The sequence below is a fragment of the Equus quagga genome, unplaced genomic scaffold (genome assembly GCF_021613505.1).
Source record: "Equus quagga isolate Etosha38 unplaced genomic scaffold, UCLA_HA_Equagga_1.0 270_RagTag, whole genome shotgun sequence".
Lineage (NCBI taxonomy): Eukaryota > Metazoa > Chordata > Mammalia > Perissodactyla > Equidae > Equus > Equus quagga.
This window is the reverse complement of record NW_025799872.1, coordinates 566,068-582,600: the sequence shown is the minus strand read 5'-3', so window position 1 is coordinate 582,600 and position 16,533 is coordinate 566,068. Positions and strand designations below refer to the sequence as shown.

General features: G+C 49.4%; 1 protein-coding gene across 1 annotated transcript in view; it reads left to right on the top strand.

Moving 5' to 3' along the window:
• Positions 1-16,533, top strand: part of LOC124233892 (constitutive coactivator of PPAR-gamma-like protein 1) — a 109,461-nt gene that overhangs the window by 882 nt on the left and 92,046 nt on the right. Inside the window, exon 2 of the mRNA XM_046651167.1 lies at positions 3-464. Within this exon, the coding sequence (XP_046507123.1) occupies positions 3-464 (462 nt within the window). The remainder of the gene's footprint in view (positions 1-2; positions 465-16,533) is intronic.

The following is a 16,533-nucleotide window of genomic DNA, read 5'->3' as shown; positions in this document are numbered from 1 at the left end:
AGGGCTTCCAGGACTACATCGAGAAGCACTGCCCGAGCGCCGTGGTGCCGGTGGAGCTGCAGAAGCTGGCCCGGGGCAGCCTGGTGGGCGGCGGGCGGCAGCGGCCCCCGCACACGCCGCTGCGCCTGCTGGTGGACGCCGACAACTGCCTGCACCGCCTCTACGGCGGCTTCTACACCGACTGGGTCAGCGGCGGCCAGTGGAACCACATGCTCGGCTACCTGGCCGCGCTGGCCAAGGCCTGCTTCGGCGGCAACATCGAGCTCTTCGTCTTCTTCAACGGCGCGCTCGAGAAGGCGCGGCTGCACGAGTGGGTCAAGCGGCAGGGCAACGAGCGCCAGACGGCGCAGCAGATCGTCAGCCATGTCCAGAACAAGGGCACCCCGCCGCCCAAGGTCTGGTTCCTGCCGCCCGTCTGCATGGCGCACTGCATCCGCCTGGCGCTCATCCGCTTCCACGTCAAGGTGCGGCCGCGGGCGGGGGCGGGGGCGCGGGCCGGGGTCCGGGCAGCCCGGGGGGGGGGGGGGCCGGGGTCGCGCGAACCCGGGGAAGAGCGGGCTGGGGGCGAGGGCCGGGGCCCGAGGGCTGGGCGGCTGGGGTCAGGGGGACCAGGGTCGCTGGAATCCGGGGTCAGGGGGCCGAGGTCAGAGTGCCCTGGGCCGGGCCGCAGGCGCCCCTCTGGCCTCGCCGGCCGCCGGCCGCAAGATGGACGCGCGGCCTGGCGCCCGGCGGCGGCTGCGAGCCCCGGCCCCCCTCCGTCCCGGGCCCGGGGGTCGGGGGCGGCCCGGGCCGGCCGAGCGCCTCGGGCCCGTGGTGGCTGCCCCCCGGCCGGAGCCCCCGGCATCCGAGGCGGCAGGTGACTGACCTGGACTCGTGCGGGATCGTCGTCTCGAGTTGAGCGGTGCGTGCAGAGCAACAGGTTTCTCTGGGAGCAAGTGGGCGAGGGGGACGGGAAGGGTCCCCGGCCAGGGGGTGGATGGAGGTCTGCCCGCTGCTGTGCCGGCCCCAGCCCGGGCAGGGACCTGGGGGAGGCCTGCCGAGTTGGCCTCCTCCCGAGAGGCAGGGCCGTGTCCAGGTTCCCTGGAAGCTGACAGTTTGAGAGAAATTGTCTGACTTGTGTGTGCTAGAGCTCAGAGAATAGTGAAATTTGACGTGGTGGGATTTTGCCAGTTCTGTGACTTGGAGTGTGAACAAAGTCCTGGGTTCTGTGTATCTGCTGTGAAGGGAGTAGCTCAGAGTCAGGGCCAACTTGATTCAGAGTTTCCAGGATTTATTGCTCTGCACGGGGAGGACTGGCCGCTTGGACCGTGCACCCAGGTAATCAGAGCCTGGGCTCTGGCGCTCTGTCCCTTTGGCAGAGGGCTGCCGGCTGAGCCTGGGCCAAGGGGAGCTTCGGCCGGCGGGGCCACAGAGATAACATGCAAATCAGTGACCCTTGACTTGAGTTTCAATTGCTTCCTTTTTCACATTTTTCTTTAAAATTTTTTGGGGGGCTGTTTTGGTTTTCTGGCTCTTGCCACTCTGAGGCTTTCCGACTTGTTTGTTCCTTTATTTCGCTTTGAAACTGAGCTTGTGCCCAAAGTTTGTGAAATTCAGGCTCTTCCTGACTGCCTGTGCTGAGATGGTGGTGGTGAAGCCGAAAGTGATAGCGGAAGTCCCTCCCCGATCCGGCTGCAATTGGTGGCAGGGTTTTTAAGTCTGCAGGTCGAGGCTCCCGGAGGAATGGCGATTGGTCTGTGAGGTGGCAAAGACAGTGTGCGTCCCCTGGGGAAGTTGGGGTGAGGGCCAGGACTGCTGCTGGCATTTTCTGCCCTGAGCCCCAGCTCCGGGGAAGTGAGGCAGTGCCGATCCCAGATGTGACCCGCCTTCCGAAGATGCCACAGAGCGTTAGCAGTTTCATCTTGTTCAGAGATGGAAACTGCCACTGAAAAGACGGAATGAGCTTTCTAGTCTGGTGACTTGCAAAGGAGCCCTGTAAATGTTACTTAGGATTATTAGATTTAGTGTGTATCCGGTCACTGTGACTTTTCAAAGAACTGCTGAATTCTTTTTCAGTTGTAAAATTTCTTTGTATTTATCTTTGCACCCCTGTGAGACACTTACCTACTAGGTGCTCTGAATTTTAACCGATGTGTGAATAAGTATTGAAACTAGATTTAAGATCACTTATTCCACTTAGGTTTCTGCACACAAGATAATTTTGTTTGTAATTATTTTGCTTTAGATAAGCTTTGAACTCCTGATACAGTATCACAATATAGTGTTAATTGCACAGATTAATATAGTAAGGACTCAGTTGCCTGGTGGCCACTTACCTGGCAGCCTCTCCCTTTTGGAAAATGTGTTAGAAATTTAGCTACTAGAAATTTCTCAGCAGCCAAGTGAGAGGTCAGGAAGTTTGGTACAGTGACCCAAGAAGAAAAAAAAAGGCTTTCTCTTTCCTCATTGAAGAATCAAGTTCTCTCCCTCGTAGACTACTCTCGTTTGCAGATGTAATTCTGATAAGTTTAGTTATATATTTCTAAACTCAGCTTGAGAAAAGTGCAGAGGAAAGGCTGCCAGAGGCAGGAGCACCATTAATAGCAAGAAGTGACACTTCACATGGGAGAAGATAAAAAAGCTATAAAAAGCAGATAGGATACTAGGGCTACTTTAGGAAAAGGAAAACAACCCTGCAGGTACTTCAGTAGCCTCTGAGGGTGGTACAGTGTTTATTCTGTAAGGATAATACTGAGTCAGAAAAATTTATGTTCAGTGATCTCTAAGGGAGTGAAGCAGTGTGTACTGTTTTTAAAAGATGCCCATTAAAATGGCTAAGTAAATTAAAACCATGATGACATATCACTGTTAGAATGGCTGAAGTAAACAGTGCTGACAAGAATGCTGAGCAACTGGAATCAGCCGGTGGCTGGTTGGAATTCGAGAGGGCACACCTGCCGGAAGACAGCTTGGCAGTTTCTTGTAAAGTTAAACGTACACTTACATATGATCCAGCAGTCCTGCACCTGGGTATTTACCTAATGAAACTTTTGTTCACACAAAAACTACACTTTAATGTTCCTAGTGTTTTTATTCGTGATAGCCCAAACTGCAAACAACCAAAATATCCTTTGATAGGTGAATAGTTAAACTGGTCCATCCATGCCCTGCCATGCTGCTTTGCAGTAAAGAGAGGGAGGGGCTATTGACACATGTAACAGCTTGGGTGAATTTTCAAGGCTTTATGTTGAGTGAAAGAAGCCAGGCTCAAAAGGCTTCTTTATGTGACATTCTTAAGATAAGACTAGTGATGGGGACCAGGTGAGTGGTTGCTGGAGGGGAGGGGGCAGGAGCAGGTGTAAATATAAAGGGTCAGCAGCAGGGAGCTTTTGGGGTGATGGAACTGTTCTGTATGCTGATGATGGTGGTACAATGTTTTAAAATCATAGAACTATACCTCACAAGTAAAGTTAATTTTACTGTATGATAACCAGTACTTTTCTTTTTGGTGAGGAAGACTGTCCCTGAGCTAACATCTGTGCCAGTCTTCCTCTATTTTGTATGTGGGATGCTGCCACAGGATGGTTTGATGCGCAGTGTGTAGGTCCGTGCCCATGATCCGAACCTGAGAATCCCTGGCCACCAATGTGGAGCGTGCAAACTTAACCACTACACCACTGGGCCTGCCCCAGTACTTGTGTTTTTTTGTTTTTTTTTTAGGAAGATTAGCGCTGAGCTAACATCTGCTGCCAATCGTTCTCTATTTTATATGCGGGACGCCTGCCACAGCATGGCTTGATAAGGGGTGGTAAGGTCTGTGCCTGGGATCCGAACCAGTGAACCCTGGGCCGCCGAAGCAGAGTGCAAGAACTTAACCGCTATGCCACCAGGCCAGCCCCAGTACTTGTTTTTTTTTTTAAAAAAAAGTTTAAATAAAAATTGACAAAGGAATTGACACCAACACCTCACTATATATAATGTTGGGCACATGAGGCATTTCTTTTATAAAAATTTACCATCTTACTGACCATCTCTAGGGTTCTGCAAACTGGCAGAAAGGCTTAATTTTCTCTCAGCTTTGCTTAAAGAAGTCTTTTTTGACTTAGACGAATCTGTCTTTGATAGAGTAATAATTGGGTTTCTATAAACCATTGGAAGTTGGCCCACACGCATCAGCGGGTTTTGTTGCTCTCCCTTCGCGGCCTGGCCTGAGCGTGGCTTCTGCTGGTTACCAGGAGCGTTGGTCTTGTGTGCCTTGAGTCAGTGTAGCTGTTGACACTTAGTGAGGAGCTCATGTTTATTTCAGTTCCTGGAGCTTCCCTCCATGTTCCTGCCGCAGACTTGTGGCATCACTCTGCGGGTTTACAGTGTGGTCCTTCGGGTCCGTCCTGAATCCGTGCTCTGGCACCTTTGCTTGGATCTTACATAAGGCCGTAATCGTGTTGTAAGTCAGGGGTATGTGAGATTCAACTATGCTTTGAGATTTTGGGATGATGGTCTCTTTCCTTGTGTACTGGGTGGGGCAGGGGAACTAACTTGTAGGGTGGCAGGCCCTGGCTAGGTTCCCTCTCACAGCGTTGTCTTGCTTAGGCCTCATAGTGTTTCGTTACCCCATTTTATAGGGGAGGAAACGGAATTGCTGATTAAGCGACATCTGGGGACAAGTAACCAGGAACCTCTTCCAGAGGGAAGTGCCATGCTGAAGTCAAAGTTCAGCTCCATTGTGTAAGAATGCTTTGGGTGTGTGCCCACCTGCAGTTCACGCCCGGGGCCGATCTGATAGCACAATGCCTCCACTGCTTTTTCAGCCAGAATGGGAGTGGCAGTTTCTACCCAGGAGACCCTGAAAACTAGCAGTATACCTTCTTGAAGACCTCAGATTGCACTTATGTTCAAAGTACTTATGGTTCAAAATTGACCACATTAAACTCAAACCAGTCATCCACTTAAAATACTTGTTTTACAATATTTATTTTCTTCCAGCGTACCATTTTTGTCACTGGCTTATTTCACTTAGCCTAATGTCTTCCAGGTTCATCCGTGTTGTAATATTGTATCAGAGTTTCCTTCTTTTTTAAGACTGAATAATACTCCATTATATGGGTGGACAACATTTGGTTTATCCATGTGTCGACGGATGCTTGGGTTGCTTCCCCTTTTGGCTATTGTGAATAATGAATAATGTTGCTGTGAATGTGGGTGTACAAAATTCTGTTCAAGTGCCTGCTTTCAGTTCTTTTGGCTATATACCCAGAAGTGGAATTGTTGGGTCATTTGGTAAATCTATGTTTAATTTCTTGAGGAATTGTCATACTGCTTTCCACAGCAGCTGCTTACATATGTTTTATATCATACATTATACAATATATTATCACAATATAGTTTTAATTTTTAACATTAATGTGATTAGACAATACATTATTCAGCAATTTGCTTTTTTTATAATATAAAAAAATCTTTCCATGTCAGTACTTATAGTTCTAATTCTTTTTAATGCCTGCATGATATTCCATAATTTCTCTCTCCTCCTGCAAATTGTGCGTGCCCGTACTCAGTAGATCCAGGTGTGTCCATTTTAAAAGCCGTACAAGACTATTGAGCCAACATTGCCAGACCTTCAGATTTTTCAAGAAAGCCAGAAATCCAGATTTTTATTGGAGATGATCCCATTTAAAAAATACCATTTAAGCCAAGCAAGATAGGTTCCCGGCTAGAGTGAGCTCCTGAGCCACCAATTTGTGGTTTCAGCACTGATCTTTATCAACAGTTATCACCCTTGTCTAAATCTCTTTCGCTTTTTCTTTAAAGTTAGACTTAGCGAAACCCACTCTTTCTTTTCCCATCTGCCTCTTCGAACCCTTTTGATGATCAAAGTGCTTCCATTTCCTGGGGCTACTGAAGTGCTCCCTTCCATAAATGCCGCAGTTCTCTGGACCGTCTCCATTACTCACTCTTCCTTCTCATAATCCCTTTGTGAGCTTAATACTATCCACATATTCGTTCTTCATCTGATGGTTTCCAAGGCACACTTTCACTGTCCTCAAGGCTTGAACAGCTGGTTTTATGTACTTAGAGAGATGCTATGTCTCATTCCTCACGCAGACTGACTGTTCTCATGCCTCATCTAGTCTTAGAGTCCTCAGCTTGAGTGCCTGCTGCGTTTTCACGTCAGCTACCCCAGAGCTTGGACCCTATGATTAGTGGAAACAGTGACACCACCTTTAGCACTTTAAGCTCCCTGTCCCCTGTGTAGCCTGACCCTGCTGAGGTAGGCCGCATTCTCCTTTTCCTTCCCACCATCTTCTGTTCTCCCAGTCCCTTCTGATCTCACTTTTAGCCCTAAATGGTTTGAGCCCTGTGGTCACCCACCTCAAAGTTAGACTCACCACCTGGGAGCCGTCATTTCACCTCCCATCCTGCCAGTCCCTGCAACGCCTCACATCAGTTCTAGCCCAGCAGTCTCTCCTTATCCTTGTCTTCCTCATTTCCCATCCTCCAACATTTGACCTCACCAAATTTACCCGAAAGGTCTAACAAGTACTTTTGCAAAGCCATTGGTGGGTTGTGAATCCAAATTATTGGGTGTTTACCAGCATTTAGAAAAAATAATATAGAATAAAATAGAACAAAAAGTAGAATGCAAGAGGGACTCAGGGTAAATACCATTTCATTAAATTGAGGGAGTAGTCAGAATTGCCTCGGGGCCGCTGGGCCCCCCATCCAGCAGGTCATCTCAGGTAGGTCACTCTACTGCCCACGACTTAAAGAAAACTCTAATCCAGACCCTTCTGTGATCTGAACCTGGCCCACCTTCCTTCATGCTTCACAGTTCCTCTGCTGGTCTTATAAATCTCCCGACCAGACCATTCAGTGTCTCCCCATGACACGCCCAACTTCCCACCTCTGCCTGTGTCGCCCTTCTCGTCTAACTGCCCACTTCTGCTTGTCAGAATTTTACTCCTACTTCAGAACCCATCTCATGCCAGCTTCTGCCACAGCGCCTCTTCTGATGTCCCCAGAGGTGGTCCAGGGACACGAGCAGCACCCTCTACCCGCAGCGGTGGTTCCGGCGGTCTCCTCTAGTGAGCTGTGCTCTAGTGAGCTGCCTGCACACGGACTCCCCTCTGACTGTGAGCTCCCTGAGGCCTGCACTGTTACTCCTGTTTACATCTCCTGGATGTGTAGTCTAGGCCCTCCACCTTTTAATCACATATTTGCTTTGTGCTATTTAGGTAGGCAGACAAATTTAATTATTTTCTTTCAACACCTGGATCAATGGTTATTATGTAAGATTTCTTTTCTTTTTTTTTTGTGAGGAAGATTGTTGCTGAGATCTGTGCCAGTCTTCCCCTCTTTTGTATGTGGGTTACCACCACAGCATGGCCACCAACGAGTGGTGTAGGTCCACACTTGGTTTCTGAACCCACAAGTCTCGGGCTGCCAAAGCAGACAGTGTGAACTTAACCACTACGCCACCAGGCCAGCCCCTAAGATTTATTTTCTTACTTAAGTTTTTTGTACTCCCGGTTCTGACTGGTTCCCAGTGATGATTCATTCTGTAGCAAACATCGAGTGCCTGATACCGGCCAGCATGGAGGGGTGAACATAGCAGGAAAGGATGGGCTCCTTCAAGGAACTTGGTCTGGTGGGGGCCTGGCTCACCCATGTCATTGTCCCGTGTCAGCGTTTGAAATGTCCTTTGATGTCATGGGACCAGCTCTGTAGTCAGTGAAGACCAGTGAGTGGTTCTCAGTGGGGGGTGGTTCTGGTGAGGTCTAGAGACATTTTTGGTTGTCACGACTGAGGGCTTGTTGACTGCAGGCCTCTGGTGGGCAGAGGCCGGGGCTGCTGAGCCTTCTACAAGGCACAGGATGGCCCCACAGCAAAGAACTGTCCAGCCCGAAATGTGGGTTGTGCCCAGGCTAGGAAATCCTGATGTGAACACACCAAAGAATTCTAAGCTTTGTACCTTCGTAAAGCCGTATGAATGTTTGAAATAGAGATTTCTAAGTATACTAGGAAGAAAAAATAATCAGAAATGCAGCTTAGTTTTCTAAATTAAAATACACACATGTACACACCCTGTCTCTCACATATTCCTTGACTCGCATGGCTCTTCATTTTGTTTTATACAATGGAAAGAAACTAATTAACACGTTACACATTCCAGCCTTAGTAAGTGATCAACCATAGGAATAAATGCCAGATTCCATGTAATATGAAGAGAAGATTCTTTATTATTTTTTATTGAGATATAAGGATGTATAATATTGTATTAGTTTCAGGAATATAACATAATGATTTATATGCATATATTGTGAAATGATCACCACAGTAAGTCAACATCTGTCACCACACAGTTGGAAATTTTTTTTCTCATAAGAACTTTTAAGATCTACTCTCTTAGCAACTTTCAAATATACAAGACTGCAAGACTGTAGTCACCATGCCCTGCATTGCGTCCCAGGACTTATTTATTTTATAACTGGAGGTGTGTACCTTTTGACCCCCTTCACCCATTTTGCCCACCTCCCACCCTGAAGAGGAGACACTTCGGAATTTGAAAAATTAGATTTATTTTCCACTGGATTTATAGGCAAAATTTTCTAAATAGAACAATTAGATATAAATGATCAGAGTTCAAGTAAAAATATTCTAAAATTCTCCAAATGTCTCTGTCTAGCTGGGATTGTTTATTTCATTTTTTACTGATGTGTATGTTTTCTCTAGAAAGTAAGACCTGTGATGACCTAGCCTGTTATCCAGCTCTTAGGACGTTACCTGGGTATAGCAGGTGTTCAGAATATATTTGATGTGGACAAATAAGTCAGTTCCACTCACCAGTTACTCGAGCCCTTGTTGGAGGCAGTGTGATGGCAGAAGGATGTAGAAAGTTTAACTGTTCAAACCCATAGTCGAGTCACTTCCATGGATAAGTAGTTTCGGCTTGCCCACCTGGCGCAGAGCCTTGATCTTTGAATAAGCCCTTTATGCTTCTTAGCTTAGGAGCTGTATTGAAGTACACGGGTGACTGCTTAGGGAAATCGGCCGAATTTAGCCACCTTTTCTCCCTCCTTATACCTGGTTCTATCAAATATCGTTTCTAGGCATCTTAGGGCCAGTTTAGGGTTGAACTGGTCCTAAATTATCTCTAAATTATCTGCAAAGGTGATGGTAAATCTACAGTCGTTAAGGATCTGTGATCTCTTTGTGCCCTAGTCACTTGGCATTTCTCACTTGTCTCTGGAATAAATTAAATTCTTTGGAAAGACTGAACCTACCATGTTGTTCGCATTTTGCACTTAGTGTAGCTAAGTGTGCTGGAGGGTTGAGTTTTCAGAGTTCTGGAGTTCATTGTTCGTCTCTACGAGCAGAGTGCCAGCCAGTCCCAGTGGGGAGGGCCTCTCTGTGCTGCCTGGCTGTGCTGTGTGGTTTTCAATCTCCTGCACCTATGTGAGCCATAAAATATTTCAGTAAAGAGTTTGCAAGTTTCACCATCTTGAAATAAATTGTATCGATCTGAGATTCATTTTCCTAAATCCTGAAACTTAAATTTTGATGTACTGTATTTTAGAATTAGATTTTTAACAAGAAGAATATTGCTAGGAGTTAGCTGAGTCATTAGGAGATTAATATAGTAGGCTAAATAGACAGTGAATACAATATTGGTGTTTTTTTCACTCTTCTATCTTTTTATTTTTAAAGTTTATAAAGTTTAATTTGCATTTCTTTTATGACATCCACTCTCTTACTTAACTTTGTCTTAGCAGAGAAAGAAACAGCCTTACTATTGAATAAGCATTGAACCAGACTGTAATTTCATCACAGGCAGTCTGCTAAAGAGATGGCAAAGAAAAAAAGAAATCTCACCCTTTTATATAGCCTGGCAGATACAATCCATTACATGCATGCTAAGGTCATTACCAAAGGGAAAAATAAAACTTCTGTCTTTTGACAAGTAGGAGGTTACATCTTGGAGCCAGGTGCCTAGGATTCCTGAGGAGAGGGGAGATGGGGCACCACCCTCTTTTTATTATTATACATTTTTATTTTTTAAATTGTGGTAAACTATACATAAAAATTTTTATCATTTTAACCATTTTTAAGTGTATAGCTCTCTATGGCATTAAGTACATTCACAGTGTTGTGCAAACATCACCACTATCCATCTCCAGAACTTTCTCATCCTCCCAAACTGAAACTCTGTCCCATTAAACATTCATCTCCCCCAGCCCCCAGTACCCATCATCCTACTTTCTGTCTCTATGGGTTTGACTCCTCTAGGTCCCTCATATGAGTGGAATCACACAGTATTTGTCCTTTTGTGACTGGCTCATTTCACTGAGCATAATGTCCTCAAGGTTCATCCATGTTGTAGCATGTATCAGAATTTTCTTCCTTTTCAAGGCTGGATAATATTCCATTGTATGGATGGACCACATTTTACTTATTCATTCATCCACTGATGGATACTTGGGTTGCTTCCACCTTTTGGCTATTGTGAGCAATATTGCTATGAAAATGGGGGTGCAAATATCTGTTTTGAGTCCCTGCTTTCAATTCTTTTAGGCATATACCTGGAAGTGGAATTGCTAGGTCATATAGTAAATCTGTGCTTAACTTTCTGAGGAACTGCTGCTCTGTTGTCCACGGCAGCTGCACCATTTTCCATTCCCACCAGCAATGTACAAAGGTTCCAATTTCTCCACATCCTCGCCAACACCTAGCTTATTTCTGTTTGGTTTTTTTTTTGGTAGCCATCCTAATGGATGTGAAATGGTATGTCATTTGTGGTTTTGATTTACATTTCCCTTATGATTAATGAAGTTGAGAATCTTGGCACATGCCACTCCCTTATTTTAAAAGAAATTATTTTTCTTTGCTTTTAAGAGCACTACAGCCAATTCTTACAGAATAAACGAGATGCGTAAGGTAAGACACTCAGCTCTGAGTTCAGATTTCCTGAGGGGGAGAGATTTCCTTTCAGAGACATTGCTAATGTGTGTCGTAACATTTAAACTGCCCTTTTAAAGTAAGCAATGACAATAAAAATCTTCCACCAAATTGGAGTTGACTTTTATGTTCTCATTCTTCTGCTGGACTTGAGTAGGTAGTAAGTAGCCTGGGTGAGTTTTACCCTCCTAATTCCTAGTGACTAGTTCAGCTGGATAAAAGTCAAAGCCTGATTTTTTTGAAACAAGAATTTAGGTCGACTCATATCCCCTTGTGCTCAGGTTGACATATCTTTTAAGTCTGGCAGCTGGCTGGACGGTGTGTCACATTACTCTCTGAGATGGTGTAAAATTATTCTAAATAACCACATAGAGTATTTTTTTCTTTGTGTCAGAGAATCTATTTATGACAACTCATCGTGTTTCATGTCCTACATGAAAAGTATGAAGAAGCAGATCTTTTGTCGCATAGCTCACTTAAAGAGTATCTGACACGTGTTCAGCGCTTATGATTTATGAATGGTTCAGAGCTGTACGTAGCAACTCATTGGAGCGTCACAGCTGCCCTGTGAGGTAGGGTACTATTATTTCTGCAGAAGAAATGGAGACACAGAAAGCATAAAGTCGGCAGTGATGCTAGAGGCAGACCTCACCGTACAGGTGCTTCTTCACTGGCGATTAGGAGTAAGGAAGGCTGTCTTACGAGACTGTCCCCATAGCTGCTTTCCGCATTAGTAGTTACCCTTGCAAAGCAAGTTTGGGAAGTTTTTAGTCATTATTCTTGGTAAAAATACTGAGTTTTGATGTATCTGCCTTTTTAATGATGACACTTAAAACTACTGAGACAAAAAGATTTACCTAGGCTTCTGTTGCAATATATAGTAGCATGAAATTATTCCCAACTAAGTATAAAATACTTCATTAGGACCAAAAATGAGACATTTTGCCAGCTACCAAAGCTCTTCCACACTGACTGCATCCCCTGCATGTCTTGAGGATGGATGGGTGGAGAGCTGAGGGGAGGTGTTTCATGGTTCCCAGCCTGGATGTGGCTCCCACACACGTGGCAGGAGCAGAGTCACCTGCTCCATGCTCCCATGCAGGACTCTTGGATCTCACTCCCCTGACTGGAAGCTGCATTTTGACGGGGGGTGATGGCAGCACCGCAAACGTCAGTCAAGGCCTGGTGCCTTTATTGAGCGGCGGGTGGTCCCTGCTTACCAGCATGGGGTTTTCCTAAGGATGCTAAGTGTAATTCCAAGTCTGGCTTGCTCTGGGTGGGAGGCTCCACCCCTTCTGTTATCCCCTGGAAGTATGTGGGTCTCTGGGCTCAGTTCTTCAGCTTGCCTTATACTTTTTGGGAGTTCAAATTGAAATAATCTTCCCAACATTGTATTTAATCGTTTTTACTCACTTCTAAAATTAGAATTAAGAACTAGACATACCAGTGTCTTTGTACAGTGCCTAGTCTGACCCAGGAGCTGGAAGGCCCAGGAGTTGGTGAGAGTAGATTAGAAAAATGGAACCGAGGGACCAAAGGCCTTCTAATCAGAAGACAGGACACCCTCAGAGGAGGACCACGGCTGACGCCCTTTCAGACCTGCTTCCTGTAAGCATAACCTCTGGCATTTAATTTTTATTTTTCATCAAATAACTGCCTCTCAAGTCCTATTTTGATGCAACCCAGACCTCCTTCCTGTCCCCCCCAAACCTTGCATGGAGTTACCCGCTCCAGCCCTCCGCTCCGACTCTCAGGCTCCTGGCCGTGAGTCTGGAGGACTTGTTTGCTGGGCCTCTCACAGATGTTCTTGGTTGTTGGGCTTGCTTCATTCATTGTTAGGTTTATAGTTAACCCAGTCCCATCTGTGCTGGGCTTTCCTGCTGCCCTCGGCTGACTGTCTGGGGAGAGCTGTTTTTTCATGTCACAGGCTCCTGGAGACTTTGCAGTTCGGACCTGTCAGTGCTTCATTTGCCTGATGAAGTAGCTTAGAATAGTCTTTTCGCTGGAGGCTTGTCGACTGTTGACTTCTTTATTTTTAAAATAATCTTCTTACTTTGCAATAATTTTAGGTTTTTAGAAAAGTTGCAGAGGTGGTACAGAAAGTGCCCAAATATTCTTCACTCGCTTCCATGTGTGTTAACATCCTCTGAGCTGGTACAATTATCAAAACTAAGACATTGGCATTGGTACAGTACCATTCACTGCATTATATGCTTCATTCATCTGTTTCTCATCAGTGTCCTCTTCAGCTCCAGGACCCAATCCAGGGTACCCGCTCACCCTAAGGCATCTTGTTTCCCTAGTCCCCTGTGGTCTGGGACAGCTCCTCAGCATCTGCTTGTCTCTGGTGACCTCAACACTTTTGGAGTCCTGATCAGGTATTTTGTAGGCTTGCCTCCAATTTGGGCTCTCTGATGTGTTCTCGTGATTTGGGGAGAACACCCCAGAGGTACAGTGCCCATCTTGTCATACCGTCCCACGGTGGTGTCTGCTGGGCGTCTGCTCTGTGACGTGACTGCTGTCCCCTTTGTTGTTTGGTTCTCTGGAAGTGGTCTTTTAGTCAAGCAGTGTGGTGGGAACAAACTCCACCTATTGGGGAGGGATTTTACATTATTGTTTCAATTCTTCTGTGGGGAGGATTTGCCTCTTCCCCCTTTATTTTATCCCATCATTTGTTTATATCAGTGTGGACTTATGTATTCACTTTGTACGTTGGGTTATAACTCAGTAGTAAATTATTTTGTTGCACAAATTCTTCCAGCTTTGGCCATCAGGTGGGCGTCCTTGTCCCTCTGACACGCCTTGTCCTGCCTTTTGTGAGCACTGCCTTCCTTGCTGGCGCCACGAGATAGCTGTTGTGGGCTCATCTTGGATTGGCCCCCCCCAACCCCGTTTTCCTCAGTGGCCCCGGTTTTGTGTAGTGGAGAGCAGTATTTAGAAGCCAGATTGGGGTGTGGAAGTTCTTGCCCCTGGGGTGTCGTTGCTTCTAGGCCCTTGGCTGACTGCTGGAGAGGGATGTGTGTAGGCTAACCTACCTGTGCACACTTACCTCTAGTGGCTGCTGTGTTGTCCCCTACATGCCAATTCTTGCAGACGTCTCTATGGCCAACTCAGCACCACAGGTCAGGCTGGCCGCCTCCCATTGCGAATTTGTAACCCCGTCCAATGACGAGATGCCCGGCTCATCGGTTTACTCCAGCCTTACACGTGTGACGTGGTTCAGTGTTGTCCCCCCGCACCCCTGTACCCTTGCGAGACACAGATTACCAAGGAGAGTTCAGCGTCTGTCCTCAGATGGCACTGCTTCTACTCCAAACCCTGTTTTCCAGAGTTACGTAGGGCAGCTCCCCTGCCCGCTCAGTGGGGTCGTTCCAGACATTTTATCATACAGCACAATACGCCGTCAGTCTGCATTCTGTCCTGGCACTCCGACATCCTTGGCACACTCTGAAGTTCATTCTCTGTATGGGATGTCCCATCCTGTGGGTCTGGACAGTGTGTGGTCGTGTTGGGCCCACTGTCAGCTCGTCCCTCTTCCGCAGACGGGGTCTGTGCTGGCTGCTGCATGCTTCCGTCCTTTGCCTCTTGGAAAGGACCGCGTCTCTGTCCTTGTGGCTTTAATTAATGCCATGTTGCTTTTCCTCAGATAAAGGCAGAGTGGGTTTTAACAGTGGGGAAGCATACGAGCATCTTAGAAGGTGAAGGAATCGTCGAGATCCGTTAATTGTACGTTGCTAGCTGGGCCGGCTGGGCGTCGGGCCAGAAGTGGAACTTGGACATTTGGGTTCTCCGGGTGGCCGTCCCTCAGGGCGTCCGCGACAGGAAGCGAGCCAGAGGCGGGGCGCAGAGGTCTGCGCCTGGGCGCCGTTCCTTTCCCTGTCGTTCTAGGAGCTCGTCTAGCGGGCTGCATTCGGTCGGCTTGGGCGTGCCGGGGGCAGTCAGGTGTTGTTAATCATTTGCAAATTAGCGTGGTGGTGAATTAATGCTTCGTCCACTCTGCTCTGAGTGGACCGCATCTGAGCCGGCGCTCTGCGGGTCGAGGCGTGGGAGGGGCGGCTGCGGAGCTCCACCTTCCGCCCCGAGGCAGAGGAGCGCGGTCCGCCGGACGGCCAGAGCTCATTCCCCTCTCCAGGCGGTGTCGGGACTCTCCGGCGACCCCGCGACGGGCCCCAGCGTTTCCATCCTCTCGGTGCTTGCCGGGTGCCGGGTGCCAGGCCAGACCGCCGGCGGCGGATGCGGACGCCGCGCCTCGTAGTCTGGGCGGGCGGGCCAGGGAGCAGCGCTGTCCCCGGGCCGCGGCGCGTGGCCGGTAGCGCTGCGGGAGCTTTTTATGGGACGACTTCTTTTAACAAGGGTTTGAAGCGTAATCGCACCACCCTGGCGCAGTGCTGCCTTTGGCCTTTTCCCTTCCGGTCTCCTCCGCAGACCCGCTGCCACGTGGCCGCAGGGACGGGGGTCGCATTCCAGAACGCCGTCCGTTCTGTCGCTTCCCCAGCGCCTGACAGTTCGCTTACCTCTTCCCACACGAGTCTCCTGACCCTGTTCCTGCTCCCAGCGTTTGACCCGGTGCGTTGGCTTCTTAGGCTCCGTTTCCTGGAGTGGAGTCACTGGGTCAGAGAGGCCGAGCGTCTCCCAGCTCTGGAGGCGGCGCCCGCCCGCCAGGGTGCCCGCCACGCTGACTTCCGCCGCCCTGAGGCACCGAGTCTGCCGCGCTGACTCCCGCCCGCCCGCCGGTCCCCACTGCCCTGAGTCCGCTGGCCGCCCGCGCCACCCGCGGGGCCGGCCCTTCTCTCCCGCTGCGCGGCGGGCAGTGAGGGCGTCGGGCGGTGAGGCCGCCGAGAGCGCGCGGGAAGACGAGCCGCGTCATCTCCGGCCGCTGAGCGGGGAGCGGACGGGCCAGGCTGGACGGCGCGCAGCCGCAGTGTCCGGAAGAGCGGCTGCAACGCGGCCGCCGGCGGCGGGGCTCGGCGCGCGCCGGTCTGGCGCGGGAGCGGCGGCCGCCTTCCGGAAGTCCCGGGGCCGGGGCTCCGCCCGTGGCGGCGGGGGAGCCCGCGCGCATGCGTGCTGCTCGGTGTGGGCTCTGAGGCGGGCGGGGCCTGGCGGGCCGGGGTCCGCGGAGTGTGTGGAGCGCGCGGAGCCGGCCGCGAGGGCGCTCTCCTCGTCTAGGGAACGGAGCGTTAATGGACACGCTGGGTGTTCTTTTTTGTAAAGTAAAATATTTTAATCAAAATGTTTATCATGAGGATGCAGAGAATGGTTTTCCGTTAGGATTTGCTTTTGCCTGCGCGGACAGGGCCGGGCTTCGTGTGTCCCTCAGCGCGCGGCCTCCCCGCGGCGGCCCGGACCCCGCACGGTCCGCCCCCCGGCTCCCGGCCCCCGCACGGTCCGCCCCCCGGCTCCCGGCCCCCGCACGGTCCGCCCCCCGGCTCCCGGCCCCCGCACGGTCCGCCCCCCGGCTCCCGGCCCCCGCACGGTCCGCCCCCCGGCTCCCGGCCCCCGCACGGTCCGCCCCCCGGCTCCCGGCCCCCGCACGGTCCGCCCCCCGGCTCCCGGCCCCCGCACGGTCCGCCCCCCGGCTCCCGGCCCCCGCACGGTCCGCCC